Source organism: Nicotiana tomentosiformis, chromosome 1, assembly GCF_000390325.3.
Source record: "Nicotiana tomentosiformis chromosome 1, ASM39032v3, whole genome shotgun sequence".
Taxonomy (NCBI): domain Eukaryota; kingdom Viridiplantae; phylum Streptophyta; class Magnoliopsida; order Solanales; family Solanaceae; genus Nicotiana; species Nicotiana tomentosiformis.
Window position 1 is genome coordinate 83,940,006 of NC_090812.1, and position 13,164 is coordinate 83,953,169.

At 40.4% G+C, this 13,164-nt stretch overlaps 2 protein-coding genes across 2 annotated transcripts; both read left to right on the top strand.

The window, feature by feature from the left end:
* The first annotated feature begins 293 nt into the window (after positions 1 to 293).
* LOC138907079 (uncharacterized) lies at positions 294 to 1,211 on the top strand. Its single transcript, XM_070197174.1, has 2 exons — positions 294 to 729; positions 838 to 1,211. Exons 1-2 carry the CDS (start codon positions 294 to 296, stop codon positions 1,209 to 1,211), a joined length of 810 nt encoding a protein of 269 aa, XP_070053275.1.
* A 1,821-nt stretch (positions 1,212 to 3,032) lies between these two features.
* LOC117279468 (uncharacterized) lies at positions 3,033 to 5,163 on the top strand. Its single transcript, XM_070197178.1, has 2 exons — positions 3,033 to 3,964; positions 5,100 to 5,163. Exons 1-2 carry the CDS (start codon positions 3,033 to 3,035, stop codon positions 5,161 to 5,163), a joined length of 996 nt encoding a protein of 331 aa, XP_070053279.1.
* Positions 5,164 to 13,164: the final 8,001 nt, after the last annotated feature.

A 13,164-nucleotide genomic window follows, 5' to 3' on the forward strand; every position in this document is an offset into this window, starting at 1 on the left:
ATGATTCAACAGGGTTGACAGAGGTGATGGTACAACATGCACAAGAGAGCACAAGCAAAGAAAAAGAGGCTGCGAAGGAGACTGAGATAGCACAAGAAACGTCAGTAGAAGCAGTGCCTGAGCAAGATAAAACTCAAATCACAGGAAAGAAGTGACCTCCAGCACCCTTCCCCCAGAGATTGGCCAAATATCAAAAAGATGAGCAGTATAAGAAATTCTTGGAGATGTTGAAAAAAATTCAGGTTAATATTCCATTGATTGACGCCTTAAAGGAAATGCCTGGTTATGCATAAATGATAAAGGACTTGATATCTCATAAGTTCGACTTTCAAGACTTGGCCACGGTTACACTGACTCAAACATGTAGTGTTATTGTGACGAGACCTATAGCTGAGAAGTTATCAGATCCAGGGAGTTTCACAATCCCATGCACAATAGGCAACTATGCGTTTGCTAAGGCACTTTGTGATTTGGGGGCAAGCATAAACTTGATGCCCTTGGATATATACAAAAGGTTAGGCATTGGAAGAGCTAGACCCACCTCAATGTTACTACAGATGGCCGACCGGACAGTGAAGAGGCCCTCTGGTATCCTTGATGATGTATCAGTACAGGTTGGGAAGTTTGTGTTCCCAGCAGATTTTGTCATTCTAGATTGTCGGGTTGACGAGGAAATTCCTATAATTTTGGGAAGACCATTCTTAGCCACTGGGAGAGCTTTAATCGAATGTGAGACTGGAGAGCTCAAAATGAGACTAAATGATGAAGAAATAACATTCAACATGGAGAAATCTATGCGGTGACCAAGTGAATTTGCTAACTGATCTCTAATAGAAGCCGTGGATGTAATTTTGGAGGAGGACGATGAAACCTTGAATGCTAAAGACCCTCTAGCAACTTGTCTCATGAACTTAGATGAAGTAAATAGAGAGGATTTGGCGGAATGGGTGCTGGCTCTTGAAGGCCAAAGGTTTTGGAAAAGAGAGCTCGAATTTGAGCCTCTACACTTAGAAGAAAGAAAAATTCCTCCAGCTAAGCCATCGATAGAAGAGCCACCAAAGTTGGAGCTGAAGCCGTTACCACCTCACCTTATGTATGCTTTCCTGGGACCTAACTCAACTTTACTTGTTATTATCTCATCTGGTTTGTTAGATGTGCAGAAAGTACAACTTTTGCAGGTATTGAGTGAGTGCAAAACTGCAATTGGTTAGACCATCGCATACATTAAGGGTATCAGCCCGGCCTTCTATATGCATAAGATTCTACTGGAAGATGGCCACAAACCTTCCAGGGAACATCAAAGAAGGCTGAATCCCAACATGAAGGAAGTTGTGAAAAAGGAGGTGATAAAGTGGTTAGATGCGGGAATCATTTTTCCCATCTCCGACAATAACTGGATCATCCCAGTCCAATGTGTGCCTAAGAAAGGTGGGATAACTGTAGTGCAAAACGAGAACAATGAGTTGATATCAACAAGAATAGTCACGGAATGGCGAATTTGTATGGACTACAAAAGATTGAACAATGCCACCCGAAAAGATCATTTTTCCTTGCCGTTCATTGATCAAATGCTAGATAGATTGGCGGGGAAGTCCAAATTTTGCTTTCTATATGGATACTCGGGGTATAATCAAATCTCCATTGCCCCAAAAGATAGAGAGAAAACATCATTCACCTGTCCATATGGCGTCTACGCCTTTTGGAGGATGCCGTTCGGCCTATGCAATGCACCCGCCACATTTCAAAGGTGCATGATGGCCATCTTCACTGATATGGTTGAGGACATCATGGAGGTATTTATGGATGATTTCTCGGTGGTGGGAGACTCATTCGATGATTGCCTAAGGAATTTGAAAAGAGTGCTGAAAAGATGTGTCGAGACGAATCTGGTACTCAAATGGGAAAAGTGCCATTTCATGGTACAGTAAGGTTTAGTCTTGGGGCACTTAGTGTCGAGAAAGGTCATTGAGGTAGATCGTGCCAAGGTTGATGTGATCGAAAATCTTCCACCACCGACGTCTGTCAAAAGCAATAAGAAGTTTCCTGGGCCGCACCGGCTTCTATAGAAGATTTATAAAAGATTTTTCCAAACTTGCTAATACCTTGTGTAAATTGCTTGAAACATATCACCCTTTTGTGTTTTTTGATGATTGCAGGGTAGCTTTTGAGGAATTGAAGAAGAGGCTGGTGACAACACCCATCATAGTTGCACCTGAATGGGAGCAACCATTTGAGCTGATGTGTGACGCAAGCGACTATGCTGTGGGAGCAGTGCTTGGACAGCGCAAAGACAAAGTCATGCATCAAATATACTACGCTAGTAGAACTTTAAGTGGTGCCCAACTAAATTACACGGTGACCGAGAAGGAGATGCTAGCAGTGGTGTTCGCATTTGACAAATTCAGGTCATACCTGATAGGCTCTAAGGTAATTGTTTATACTGACCACGCTGCTCTCAGGTACTTAATTGATAAGAAGGATTCAAAGCCGCGCCTGATTCGATGGGTGCTACTACTGCAAGAATTTGACTTGGAAATCTGTGACCGAAAGGGAAATGAGAACCAAGTGGATGATCACTTGTCCAGATAGGAAGGAGCTGAGAAGAAGGTTGACGTGGAAGAGATTGTGGAGACCTTCCCAGATGAACAACTACTAGCCACGAGTCTTGAGGTAGCACCATGGTATGCAGACATTGAAAACTACCTGGCAAGCGGTATTGTCCCCTATGACCTTTCTTCTGTTCAAAAGAAAAAGTTCTTTCGCGACTGTCGCATGTATTATTCGGATGAGCCTTATCTGTTCAGGATTTGTGTTGATAGTATGATCCGGATGTGTATCCAGAGATAGACCAATCTTCTATTTTGCAGGCGTGTCACGCGTCACCATATGGTGGGCATTTCGGGGGAGTAAGGACAACTGCGAAAGTCTTGGAGTCGGGCTTCTACTGGACGACATTGTTCAAAGATGAACACTTATGGGTGAAAGGTTGTAATGAATGCTAATGAACCGGGAATATTTCCCGCTGACTTGAGATGCCTATGAACCCAATTCAGGAGGTAGAAGTGTTTGATGTATGGGGAATCGATTTCATGGGGCCTTTCGTCAGCTCATATGGCAACAAGTACATACTCGTAGTTGTGGACTACGTGTCCAAATGGGTGGAAGCTGCAGCGCTCCCTACAAATGATGCAAATGGGGTAATTGGTTTTTTGAGAAAGAATATATTCACCCGATTTGGCACTCCAAGGGCAATAATCAGTGATGGAGGAACTCACTTCTGTAATCGAGCCTTCGCAAAGTTGTTAGAAAAGTATGATGTACACCACAAGGTCGCCACCCCATACCATCCACAAACGAGTAGGCAAGTGGAAGTTTCAAATCGAGAGATAAAGAGCGTTTTAACAATGACTGTGAATGCTACAAGAACGGATTGGGCGAGAAAGCTAGATGATGCACTCTGGGCTTATCGTACCGCTTTCAAAACTCCGATTGGCATGTCGCCATATAAATTGGTATTTGGGAAGGCGTGTCACTTACCAGTAGAGTTGGAGCATAGAGATTTGTGGGCATTGAGGCAGCTTAATCTTGATATAGAAGCTACGGGTACAAGTAGAGTCACAGAGTTGCACGAGCTTGATGAGTTTCGTTACCACGATTTTGAGAGCACAAGATTATACAAGGAGAGAATGAAAATGATGCATGATAAAAATATTCTTGAGCGGAGTTTTAAGCCCGGAGATATGGTATTGCTATACAATTCAAGATTGAGGTTATTTTCGGGTAAATTAAAGTCAAGATGGTCAGGACCATTTAGTGTGGTAGAGATTCACCTTACCGGAGCCGTAGAGATTGCTGCAGCAGATGACTCTCGCACGTTTAGGGTCAATGGGCACAAGTTAAAACATTATTTGGGCATGGAAGATGCGAAAGTAGTGTCGGTGACTCATTTGCTCGATCCACCAAGGTTAAGCGAGCCTTAAGTGCAATTATCTGTGTCGTGCCACGACGTTAAATCAGGAGCTTCATGGGAGGCAACCCATTGTAATGTTGTAATGTTGTATTCGTCGTGCCGCAACGTTAACTGAGGCGCTCGTTAGGAGGCAACCCAATTCGTAGTTGATTTTTAGTGTAGTTAGAATTTTTCTTTTCATTTTTAGGTACTAACAAGTTTGCAAGTGATTTTGGGCGAGACGAGCAGAGCTTTAAGCGTCAGATGAAGGATACCAAGCGCCATAGCTCACGCCGCGAGGGGTAAAGCCAGGAACACCTGGCGCTGTGCCTGGCGTCGCCTAGGCTAAGGCTAGGTGCACCATGCACTAAGCCTGGCGCCGCATGGGGTAAGGCCAGGTAAGTATTTTTCTTCAGCTGATTTTAATTTTTGTCCCTTATTTCTTTTAACCCCTCCCTTCTTGGACTCTAACTTAAACGCAAAAACTAACATAGAATAAAACCTTAACCTAAATCACTACACTCCTCACAAAACACTCACACACGTACACTGCCATCCATCCCCATCCCAACCCCATTGAAGTCAAGTTTTTTTCCTCCATTTATTGGAAACAACAGTTCAAAGGAAAATCCCACATCTTACAACATCTCATGGATGATTTTTTATCTCCTTTCTTTATCATTTCAAGTTGGATGAAGGTATGAGATTATCCACAAAAATTTGGGGTTGTTCTTCATTGTAATATTGTGTTTCTGTGTCACAACCCCATGAACCCCATAGGAATGGTGTTGTTATTGTGTAAACAAGTGGTAGTAAGAAACTCCCAAGCCGATTTGGGAGGGTGAGGCAATCCCTCACCTCTACAAGAACTCCTATGGCACTAGTGCATGCTAAGTGTTTGCTATAATGCCTCAATGGCATTCCTTGTCCCCATTGGAGCCGATTCTCCGGGATTAATAGACTAGTGTTGTGTAGTTGGGCACCACGTTAATATCTTAAGTGTGGGGTGGCTCACGGGTAGCCCATATGTTATTGTTTGAATCTAATGTAAGAAAATACGAGGTGAAGTCTGAGTAACCTCGGAAAGTTGGGCGAGACTAGGTGTGTAATGTATAATACAGTTTTAACTGCTTAATGATTACTTGTGTAGGAACAAAGATGCCTCAGAGAAAAGACACAGGCAAAGGAAAGGCTACTTCCACTGCTCTGGCTAAATCAAAGGCGACCTCCGCACCTCCCCCAAAGAAGAGAAAAGGGGGAGAAACTACCTCCAATCTAAGTTGAGCACAAGCTGTGGCAGCTGTACCAGCCATGCGTCAACAACCACAAGGCCAACGAGAGTTTGGCATCAACAGCATACCACCACATACTAAGGATTGGTACAGGCGCTGTAGGCCTAAACATGTACACCCGGAAGCAGCTATCCATGAACGCAGCTTGAAAGCAAAGTATCAGGCAATTTGGAGGGGCATTTTAGGATTTGGGGTTGAGCTATGTATTCAATAACACATGGGACATTAATCTCAATCTAGTCCGAGAATTCTATGCAGGGTTTGATCCGTAGAATACTGAACAACTGGTACCGATTCGTGGGCGATTGATAGATTTTTCAGCCACGTCCATATGTTACTTTTTAGGCGCTCCAGATGTTCCCATGGAGCCATTGGACCACTTCATTCACCGGCCTACATATAGAGAGCTGAGACACACGCTTTGTGGTGTCGATTCTACGGCAGCATGGGCCCGGGATAAGAAAACTAATCGGCACAAAAGGTTCCCCAAGAAGAAGATGAGGGCGTAGGCTCAAGTGTGGTTTAAACTGATAAATGCACGGCTCCTACCGTGCTATCATGACACGCTCATTAGCTGTGAGAGGACCTGTGCGCTCTACTTCCTCATGACAGGTCAAAGGGTGAATGTGGGTCATCTGATCCGCTACGAGATGTCTTTAGTTAGAACTAGTAAAAAGGTCGATCAAATGCCATTTGCCAATTTTCTAATTCAGTACTTAAGACACGAGGAGGTTGAGGAGGAGCCAGAGTTTGACCACACCATCGATCAGCCCCTACGACAAACGAACATCACTTGTCTCCGGCTGAAAGAAGAGACTGCCATGACATCTTTGACAGGTGCCGAGCGCAATGATTGGGATGATAGTTTTATGGCCCATCTCTATGGGATGATGGATTTGCAGCTGAGGGTAAGGGGTTGGCCAGCCACATCTGAGGAGAGGACCTAATTGGAGCAGCGGTACCCGCTCAATGCTCATGCCCAACAGCTGGTTAGGATAGGTGATGGCTACAGACTCCCCGATGATGAGGATATCAACACTCCTGAGCAGTCTGAGGCCGAGCCGGAGCAGTCAGATGATGAGTACGATGATGATGATGAGGAGGAAGCACATGATGAATAGTGGAGAGCTTCAGAGGATGAGGACGCAATTTGATCAGGGAGTTTCCTTGTGCCCTACTCATTTTTCTTGTTTTGTCAATTTGTGCATGCACTGAGGACAATGCATAATCTAAGTGTGGGGTGGGGATTTCTAAGAAATTACTTATAGTTGCTTGTTTTTGTTGTTTTAGTAAGTGTCGTTTTCGTTAGATAATTGTTTTAGTTATTTGTTTTAAGAATTTGTTTTAGTGATTTGGGTTTAGTGATTTGTTTTTGTTATTTGTTTTAGTTATAATTTTTTTTTTTTTAATAATAACTGGACTCTTCCCGATGATGGATCTCCTAGACAGGTTTATTAAGGGAAGTAAGTCTAGAGAAAAATAACAAAAAGATTTTTTTTAGGTAGTGTAGTAATTTCCCTTGGTTTTTCTTTGGGCCGCGGTTCTTTTCCAAGGGCTTTTAGTTGAACCGGGTATAGTTAGTTTTAATTTTTAGGAGTAGGAACCACAGAGCTATGCATTTAGTTGTAGCAATATCTCTTAGCTTTGTTATGCCTTGAGAATAGTTAGTACTATGGTTGTGACGCTTAGGCTCGGTTTTTGACTCTAGCATAAGTACCTTAAATCGTAGATTCCTAATTTTGCTTAACTACTTTGACTAGAGTGTCGCGATAAAACCAATCCTGAGTGAGCTATGTGCCATGTCTGTGTGAGTTTTGTATGTATTTTGTGCATTGCATTTGATGTCTAGAACTTGCCCTGTGTGTGCGCAAAGCGAAATAGTAGTCTTGTTCAGTCTGAAAAGTGATATAGGCGTTTCTTTGTTAAGCCATATATATATATAGTTTACCCACCTAAATGTTATGTATCGTAGTTAACCCCTTTGAGCCTATAATCCTATTTCTTTAGTAACCACATTACAAGCCATACCCCTTTGTTTGAATCGACCATATATTTGAACCTTGTCACCTCTCATGAGTACTTGAATTGTGATGAATTATGAAAAAGTTAAAGTGTGGGGTGGTGGATTGGCTTTTGAGTGGAACAATTAAAATAAGGAGAAAGGTGCACTATTTAAAAAAAATAAATATATATATATATATAGTTGTATTGTAAGAAAAAATAAATTATTGATGATGGTGGCTAGTGATATACCGGTGCTTAAAGAAGTATGGGCTAATATAAAGTGAAGTTAAGGTGGAGTTTTGGTTTGACATAAATATGGGTTTGGATGTTAAAGTATATATATTAAAGTGCTTAAGGGAGGTGTAGTCACTTATATCCAAATGTATCCTACCCGACCCGCAGCCTACAGTACAACCAATCAAAGTCCTATTTGATCTTAGACTGAATAAGCTCGATTAACAGAGTATTACACTACGGGCAAGCATATGGTGCATCATTTGTAGCATATGAATGTTATTTATGGGAGCGAGTGAATTTTTCCTATCTTGAGTTCCTACGTTCTTAAAATTCATTGTGTGTGGAACTGAGCTCTTTGTTGGGTGAGGGCACGTGATTCATAAAGGAAAGGTAATGTCATTGACCTCCATATTAGAGTAAGTAAGTGAATTGTGAATAAGTCATGGTATTTGTGAGTCAAATCTTGAGGCGAGGATATTACACCTTGGTGCTTAGACTATTTTAAATATTCCTGGTGCAATGAGTTAAGGGAATTGCTTAGTGAGGTTGTGTCTGTAAGTGTGGTATGATTGCTCGAGGACGAGCAATGTTTAAGTATGGTGTATATGGTGTATTGATGTGTGACTATAATTCATGATTTAACACACTATTCGCATTGCATTTTATATGCTGTAATGATAAATTACACTTTATTTGCTCGTAATGAAGTCCATTTTATGTGTAGGTAAATTGGAGATGAAAGTAGAGCAAAAGGGATACTTAAAAGTTGAAAGCGTGCCCAGTAGCAGTTGAAAAGGAGAAGCTGGCAAAGCCAGGCCTACACCAGGCATTATACCTGGCGAGGAGGGGCAGAAGGCGAGAATGACCAGGCTTTATACCTGGCGATGCCAGGCCTGGGGCGAGGTTCACCAGGCGTTAGGCCTCGCGAGGCCAGGTATGGGCGTGTACAGTCCGAGTTTTGAAGACTTATTTCATCTCCAGGTTTGACTAGGACTTTGCCTACACGTTTAGGTCTTTTCCTATACATATAAATAGACCTAAAAATGCCACTTCGGAGTAATTTTGCAGCCGGAAGCAAGAATATCTTGTAGAATCAACCGTTGGGAGTTAGAAGCATCGATTTTTACATCCTTTCATCTTTACTTTGTACTTTAATTATGCAAAATATTTGGGATATTGTTAGTATGAGTATGAGTAGCTAAACTCCTAATCTGAGATTTTGATGGAACCTATTGAAGGATGATTTTCTTGTTACGTTAATATAAATTTGCCGTAGTATTTTCTCTATTTGTTCAACTATATTATTCGTGTGGTTGATTAAAGGGCCCTCAATTAGTTGTGCCTATTTAGTATGTATTACTCGGGAGAGACTACATATTTAGGTAGTTGTTGAACAACATCACTCCTAACGTATATGAGGGATCAATACGAAGGGTTTAAAGGTGGGATTAGGGATAACGAAACCTTGATGCGATCTGAGTAAACCGTACTTAATGCCAGCTAGCGTAATTCAGGAGAATATGTCTAGTAAATTATGATAATTACTCGGGAGAGAGTTACGACAGTCATAGTGCTCATGATCGATAGAGAAGACTTAGGCGAATTTATAGAAAACGTAGCGGAAAAGATTCCGACAATAGGAAAAATCACAACCTTAGATTATTCCAATTCTTGTTTACAAACCGTTCGTAGTTAGTCATTTGTTATTGCATTTTCATTACGTAATATTTAGTTAATAAATATCTAAATTATTATTTAAATATTTCTGAAGATTGATTGCGTGAATTTGTGCGGGTCTAGCAGCTGTGGTTGATAGGTTAATTCCCTGTGGGATTCGACTCTGGACTTATTAGCCAGAATATATTTGCGACGATCGCTTGTCCTTTTTATAAGGCATAATTGGGCGTGATCACCTCCCCTCTCATCCTTCAGTCATCAAGCTAATGTAAGTCAACAACCGGTCAATTTTGAATTAATTCAAAATATAAGATTGAATTCTGAGACAAAAGTCATATATTTAACTTTGTCCATGTGTGCTCTTTTCTCTAAGTTTAGTCTGGACATTTTCTGATAATGTAAACACCAGGTGATGGTAATTAGTATTTACCCTATTTAATCATCTAAAACATCGAAACAAAATTAAAAAAATCTGAGGAAGTTGTTCTTCGAGTGTTATATACATTAGTATTAGCTAGCCTTAGGCCACGCACAACCACCATAATAATATAAGAATTTTTAGTGAACATGCATGATGCACGCCAATCTGCATAATTTGCAAAATGTTCAGCTAATCTTTAATAGAGAGTTATGACCAAACTGGTCAATCATCATGAAACGAGTATCTAGAAAATGGATTATTTTTTCTTTAAAATTGTTCTAGGAGTAGTTCAACAACAACAACAACCCAGTATAATCCCACTAGTGGGGTCTGGGGAGGGTAGTGTGTACGCAGACCTTACCCCTATCCTGGGTAGAGAGGCTGTTTCCGATATACTCTCGGCTCTCTCCCTACAAGAACTCTCCACCTTGCTCTTGGGGTGACTCGAACTCCCTCCCTCCCTCTTGTTCTAGGAGTAGTTCATCTCCACAATTTTCAGATTAAAATAACAATAGAGATAACCTAGATATGAATATCGTTCTTGATAGTTTGAGAACCTAGATATGAACATCGTACTTGATAGTTTGACATGTCAAAATTGTGGTATTCGGGAAATTAATTTAATTATTGAGATTTAGTATTGAAATTTCAAATTGTATTTGGTGTCAAATACTCTTAGTGGCTTTGTAGATAGAGGTTCATTTTGTACAGTATGTCAGAGGCCTTGACGGCCCATATGTATTCATATTTTAAGAAAGATTGTTCACTGATACAGTGCTTTCCCACTTATAGTTATACATTACGAGTTATGGCCGTTTGGCCCATTTGCAAATGACAATACGATAAGAGAGATATGTAACGTTGGTACTCGGTTGAGTAAGGCACCGAGTGCTCGCCGCGGCCCATCGGTTTGGGTCGTGACAAAAGTGGTATCAGAGCAGTTCTGTCCTAGGGAGTCTACAAGCCGTGTCTAGTAGAGTCTTGTTTATGGGTGTGTTGTGCACCACACTTATAAGCAGGAGGCTACATTACTCTAGATCGTGTGGTAGAGCTCAGTTTTAAGAACTCAATTTCCTAAACTCTATCTTATTCATAATACGATGATGCCTACATCCAGAAAGACAGTTGGTAAGAGATATAGTTGTGGAAGAGTTGAGTCAGAGGAACTCGATTTTGCATCATACTTTTGATGAGTAAATGTGAAGTCTTCATCAGATCTTGTGTGTATTAAGACGTGTAAGCTTCTTGATAAGGAGCCTTAAGGCAAGAATGTCTATCCATTCTTGCGGTAAAAAGGAATAAGAGAATCGGAAGGTAGACATAATTTTCAGCAAATAAAAGAAGCAAGATGAAAAACGGTACGAGGTACCCAGTTAATGAAGGTTAACAATAATTATTATTCAAGTAGAGAAATATAAGCATTCTGAGTTACTTTCAACAGTAACAGAGATATATACAATTGAGCACACCCATTTCAGTTATGCGCTATGGGGGCTGACAGGTGTTAGAGTATCAGGATTCGACTAGGGTTAGAGTATCCCAAAATGGTAAATGGATGGTTTGTGTTTGTTGACATTTTCGAAGGATATTGCAAATGTGGTAATAGATCTCCTTGTGAGACACCCAGAGTGTGCACTTTAAAATGGTACAACTAGATATGAATATTACAAAGATAGGCACTAGAAGCCTGAAAGGGATAAATATTATCTTAGTGTGACTCCCGTCCCTAGTAGAGAGAGAATGTTAGGCAATCCGAAGAGCCAGTGGATGGAGCAAGGGGAGCTAAAAGTAAATGTCACGACCCAAACCGATGGGCTGCGATGGGCACACGGTATCTTACTCAACCGAGTACCAACGTAACGTATCTTTTTTATTACTTCATCATATACACATGACATATAGGCCTAATAGGCCAACATGATCATTTATAAATTCAAAACATAGGCCGACAAGGCTGTACAATCTTTCACGTACACGACATATGTCTACAAGCCTCTAAGAGTGCATAATTGTCATAAAGGTCGGGACAGAGCCCCGCCATACCAAACCATACACATCTAAATCATACTGACCAAACAAGCAACTCCAGAGCAAATGGAATGCACCAATATTTTTTGCTGAGCTGATTGCCTATTTGGAGGACTCTCAACCTGTCTATCGTGACCTGGGGGCATGAAACGCAGCGTCCTCAGGCAAAAGGGACGTCAGTAAAAATAATATACCGAGTATGTAGAGAATGATAATCAGTAAATAATAGACATGAGAAAAACATGGAGTAAAAGACTCGACATGTACGCCTGCATAACTCTGTGAATCATTTTTTTTATAATGTCATGCATATGCGTATAAATGTCATACCATGCATATGTATATGTGTTCATAACATCATCAAGCCTCTGAGGGCATCCCATCATATCATCTCGGCCACTGTGGGTAAATCATCAACGTATACCAGCTGATCAGGTGGTGGTGCATATATAACGCCGTAACCTTTTCCCATATTCCATATACATATAATATACATATATACGCGTATATAACGCCATCTGTTCATGGGTCAATGTATATGTATAAATGCATGAAATGCATAAGAAATACGTTAATAATATTTTCTTGGAATGTCATAAAAATAATATGCCTTAAGAAATACGTTAATAAAATTTTCTCGGAATGTCATAAAAATAATATGCCTGTTGGATAAATTTTATCAAATACGTATTTTTCTGAGATCCATGAACAGAAGATATAATAATAATTCACATGGGGAATCAAGAATATAGACACCCCTAATATTTCTATGAATAGAGCCATTTATGAAAATTGTGCATTTGCTCATTTCGTATGGATCATACCAAAAGGAAAGAAGGATAGCCTTAACATACCTGGAGTAGGGAAAAATCCGTATGATATTCTTGGAAAAGGTTGCATCGTACTCCCTAAAATCGCAAAATCCCGTTGCTATTATGCTAAGAAGTTTCGTGTGAATCTCTTGCTGAAGCTAGTTACGTTACTATGAAGATAAATATATCTCTCTTTTGTGAATTGTATCCAAATCTCACGACTTTTGTTGAATCAGAGAGGTATTTCATGGCTTTTGTTGAAGTACTCACGTTGCCTTCTCCATATTTTTGTGAATTGAGTCTTTTATGGCTTTAGCCAAGATTCCCTCTAAAGTGCCACCTAGCCTCACAAATAGTTAGTCACCTTAGGCTTTAATTAAAGCTTCTCACATGCTGCCACCTAGCCTCACAAATAGTTAGTCACCTTAGGCTTAATTAAAGCTTCCCACGTTTTTGGCTTTATCCAAAAGCCTTAATTAATCACCCACCAATCCTTAATTAACTAGTTAATCTCTCATTAATTAATAATTAATCAATTACCCGCATAATTAAGAATTATCTCAAATTACCTAATATACTACTCCTTTTTAATACACTTTATACATCATACTATCATGGCTATATGGTATCTTGTATGGCACTAATCCATAAATACCGGGTATTATAACTCGGACCGTATTTTATCCCAAATTGTCAAACTTCGAGGAATTTTATTTTCTTCGATTTGCTTACCCTCTCTCCTTC